The 3,973-nt window shown below is 56.7% G+C and overlaps 1 protein-coding gene across 1 annotated transcript in view; it reads left to right on the top strand.

Annotated features, from left to right (window-relative positions):
* SEMA7A (semaphorin 7A, GPI membrane anchor (John Milton Hagen blood group)) overlaps positions 1-3,973 on the top strand; it is a 24,394-nt gene that overhangs the window by 18,442 nt on the left and 1,979 nt on the right. The window contains exons 9-13 of the mRNA XM_010843361.1: positions 101-209; positions 294-492; positions 3,074-3,201; positions 3,392-3,546; positions 3,738-3,799. Coding sequence (XP_010841663.1) covers positions 101-209; positions 294-492; positions 3,074-3,201; positions 3,392-3,546; positions 3,738-3,799 — 653 coding nt within the window. The remainder of the gene's footprint in view (positions 1-100; positions 210-293; positions 493-3,073; positions 3,202-3,391; positions 3,547-3,737; positions 3,800-3,973) is intronic.

Consider the following 3,973-nt stretch of genomic DNA (forward strand, 5'->3'; position numbering starts at 1 on the left):
CAAGGCTATAGTTATACTCCATCTGGTGCGGGGCTGGCCTGAGTGAGTGGAGGTGGGCGGTCCTGGGCCTCCCACTGAGGTGGTCTCTATGTCCCCCCAGGAACTACTCGGCTGTCTGCGTGTACTCCCTTGGTGATATTGACAAGGTCTTCTGCACTTCCTCACTCAAGGGCTACCACTCGAGCCTCCCCAACCCACGGCCTGGCAAGGTGAGCAGTGGCACCCGCCATGGCCCAGGCCGCGACCCCATCTCCCAGCCACCCCACTGATCTGGACCTGTTCTCCTTGCCCAGTGCCTCCCAGACCGGCAGCCGATACCCACAGAGACCTTCCAGGTGGCCGACAGTCACCCTGAGGTGGTGCAGAGGGTGGAGCCCATGGGGCCTCTGAAGGCACCACTGTTCCACTCTAAGTACCACTACCAGAAAGTGGTTGTCCACCGCATGCACGCCAGCAATGGGGAGACCTTCCACGTGCTTTACCTAACCACAGGTAAGGGGCTACCCGGGACCCCCTCTCCAGTCTGCTTGGTTAAAATGAGTATAAAGAGTAATGTCATTAACATCTGGTTGGATAGTTATACCTGGAAGGGAGAACTGAGTGGCTAAGAGCTGTCAGGAGTTAATATGTGTAGCTGTGAAAGAGTCAATCAGTGAGGGCTTCCTGGAGGAGGTGGGGCAGAGGGAGGAGGGCATCGAAGGCTGGAAGGTACTCGGATTCAGAGGCAGAAATGTGGTGAGTGTGAGCAAAGCTGGGTGTAGCTTGGTCCAGCACCCTGACTCCTGAGGATGGTAGGAAGAGATGTGGAAAGTCAGGTGGGAGGGCCTGGTCCCAGGTGTCCTATGGGCCTCTGCTAGGCAGAGTGAGGAAATTGGCTCCTCTTGCTGTCTTTGAGATTATGCAAGTAAGAGGAACCATCTGCTGTGGGATGCAAAGCGTTTCGTGAGATGTGAGGAAGGGCCTCCTGACGGCAGTGCCTTTGCAGGGTCTTGCGGAGGACTGCTGGGCCACCTCCTCTTCCCTAGAGGGGCTCCCTCTGGGAGTGGGGTCTGGTTGGCCCCAGAAGCAGAATAGAACGTCCTGAAAGATGAGCCTGCATCCCAGAAGATCATTGGCCGTAAAGAAAACAGCCCTGAGGTGGCTTTAGAGCAACTTCCTGGTCCCAGACTGTGGGCGAAGATGCCCTGGGAGCAATAGGCCTTCCTTGGGACTGGGTAGTGGTGCCATCAGAAAAGCAGTGTCTCCCCCAGTGCCTAACACCTCTGGGGTCATGTAGTCTAGGCCTCAGGCAGCCCCCTCAATTGCACATACCGCCCCATGTGACTTTCAGCTGTTGCTTCACCTTGGGGTTTTCTTAGGGTCATGGTGTTCTCATTGGTGTTTTGACTCTTAGGAGTCTTGGGGAGAGTAATTTCCCGTTCACAGGCTTGGCTTCTGAGTTGTGAGATCCACCACCCCTTGACTCCTCCATTCATCCTAGCTCCACCCACTGAGCCCTGTCCTTGCTCTGCTCTAGCAGCGGATGGCCCGACTATTGTGACCCGCCAGCAGGATAGAGCACTGGGGTGTAGGCGGGGTGACATTGTAAGACTGGGAGCAGGAGCCAGGACAAGGCAGGCTGGTCCTGGGCTGAGGCAGCTGTAGGCTCCCTTTCTGCAGACCTGGAAGCCGATGCACTTGAGTGATGAGGGCATTTGTCTCGGTTCTCCCTTAGGGCCATCAGAGAGATACCGTTTTGGAGTTTGCAGCATGAAGGCTTGGGGCTGGATGGGAGATAGGACTTTCTGAGCCTTCTGCAGAGAATGGGAGGCTCTTACAGCTGGAAGAAGCTATGGGAGGTTGTCACCGGGCTGTGGAGGAGGTGAAGGGCAGTGTGGGTGTGAAGGTAGTGCGTGGGCTGGAAGTCTGTCAGGCCAAGGGAGCCAGGGACCACATCCCAGAACCCGCAGAGGGGGGATCGTGGACACTTAGAGGTAATGTCCCCGGCAGGCAGTCATCTGATCATCTGACTGCTTTTTTGGGGCAAGTGATGCCCTGGGAAATTGGGAGGGAGGGAAAGGGAGGTAGGCTATTATAGAAACTGGGACAGCTGGGGAGGTAGGATTGGGAGGACTCAGGGGTCAGGATGCCCGTTAGTCCCCGACAGGAATGAATGGAGAGAGCTCTGGGCTCTGAGGCAGGCAGCCTAGTAGATGACCTTGGGATCCCCTATGTGGAACCTAAGGTCCTTTTCAAGTCTAAGATTTTAGAAAAATAAAAAAATCCCCTAAGACTGCATATGCAGTATGGAATCCTGGAATGGATCCTGAAACAGACAAAGGACATTAGCGGAAAAACCCGTGAAATCCCAATAAAGTCTGTAGTCGACTTAATCATAACAAACCAGTGTCAACTGCTCGGCTGTGACAAACCCCACAGTCATACAAGATGCTAACCTTCGGGGAGACTGGGCGAAGGGTATATGGGAACTCTGGACTGTCTTTGTGACTTTTCAGTACATCTGAAATTATTCCAAAATAAAAGGTTTATTTTAAAGAAAGCACGTATGAAAAAGTCCAGGAAACAGAAGAGGTTGGAAGGGTCTGGTTCTGCCTGCTCTGGGTTCCAGTCACCAGTTGCGTGACCTTGAGCAAGTTGCTTGGTCTTTGTGACCTCATTTCCCTTCCTTTGAAGTGGGGATGTTGATACCTGCCTCCCAGGGGAGTGGGGGGTTAAGTGAAGTACTGTAACTGATGCGTATAGCTGGAGGCTTGGCAGTGCTTGGGCACGTGGGGCTGCTGTTTCCCTTCTTCGTGCTCCGGCTTCCCCTTGCAGCCTTGGGGAGCCCAGAGCCTCCTGGGATGGCCTCCCTGGCCCAGTCTTGGAAACTTCCTGTGATATCTTTGGGCCCTTAAGACCCTCCCCAGTCATGCTGTCCTCTCCCCACCCCACCCCAGTCCTCTGACTCTCACCTGAGCCTTGACTTAAATAGCTCTGCCTACCTGTGTCTTTCCTGGTCAGCTCAGCCCAGGGGGAGGCTGCCTGGCTCTGCGGTGGGGCTCCCGCCTGCTGACCCTCTGGTCTTCACCCACAGACAAGGGCACCATCCACAAGGTGCTGGAGCCGGGGGAGCGGGAGCACGGCCTTGTCTTCAACATCCTGGAGATCCAGCCCTTCCGCCGCGCGGCTGCTATCCAGGCCATGTCACTGGACGCTGACCGGGTGAGCCTCCCCACCCTCAACCCGCCCTGTGGGGCCAATGTGACCTGAGGACAGAGCCCATCTGTGTGTGACTCGCATGTCCTTTTCAGGGTCTCTGGGCCCCTGGGCCTGCCAGGCAGCTGGACCTCAGCCTGGGGGCTTAGAATTCAGTTGGGGTCCCTGACCTGAGTGGTCATTTTTTTCCTTCCAGAGGAAACTGTATGTGAACTCCCAGTGGGAGGTGAGCCAGGTACCCCTGGACCTGTGTGAACTCTACACTGGGGGCTGTCATGGCTGCCTCATGGCCCGCGACCCCTACTGCGGCTGGTACCAGGACCGCTGTGTCTCCATCTACAGCTCCCAAGAGTATGTTGGCTGGGCCCCCTGCTCCTAGGAGAAAGTGGACACAGCAGTGGTGCTTGATGGGCGGCGTCCCTTCTGGCCAGACCCTCCTCCGGGTGGGCACCACTGCTGTTACTGGTCGGGGGTGAGAACAGGGAAGGGGCTGAGCCTGTGGCCTCCTGTTTTCTTAGCCTCTCTCTTCCTTCCAACTCCAGGCCAGTGCTGCAGTCCATCAGTCCAGTCGACCCCCACAAGGGGTGCCCCAACCCGAAGCCAGGTACCTATCTGGCCCAGCTCAGAGGCTGCAGTCCAGTGCGGGTGGTATATTCATGCCCCAGTGGCCCTGTCCGAGGGAGGCCAAGTCTGGTCCTGGGGGCTCCAGACAGATGGGGCAGGACAGTCCTGTGGAAGGAGCCCCCTTGGTGTGGGGGGTCTACAAGGGGGCGGGGGG

The sequence above is a fragment of the Bison bison genome, unplaced genomic scaffold, assembly GCF_000754665.1.
Source record: "Bison bison bison isolate TAMUID 2011002044 unplaced genomic scaffold, Bison_UMD1.0 scf7180017864181, whole genome shotgun sequence".
Classification (NCBI taxonomy): Eukaryota; Metazoa; Chordata; class Mammalia; order Artiodactyla; family Bovidae; genus Bison; species Bison bison.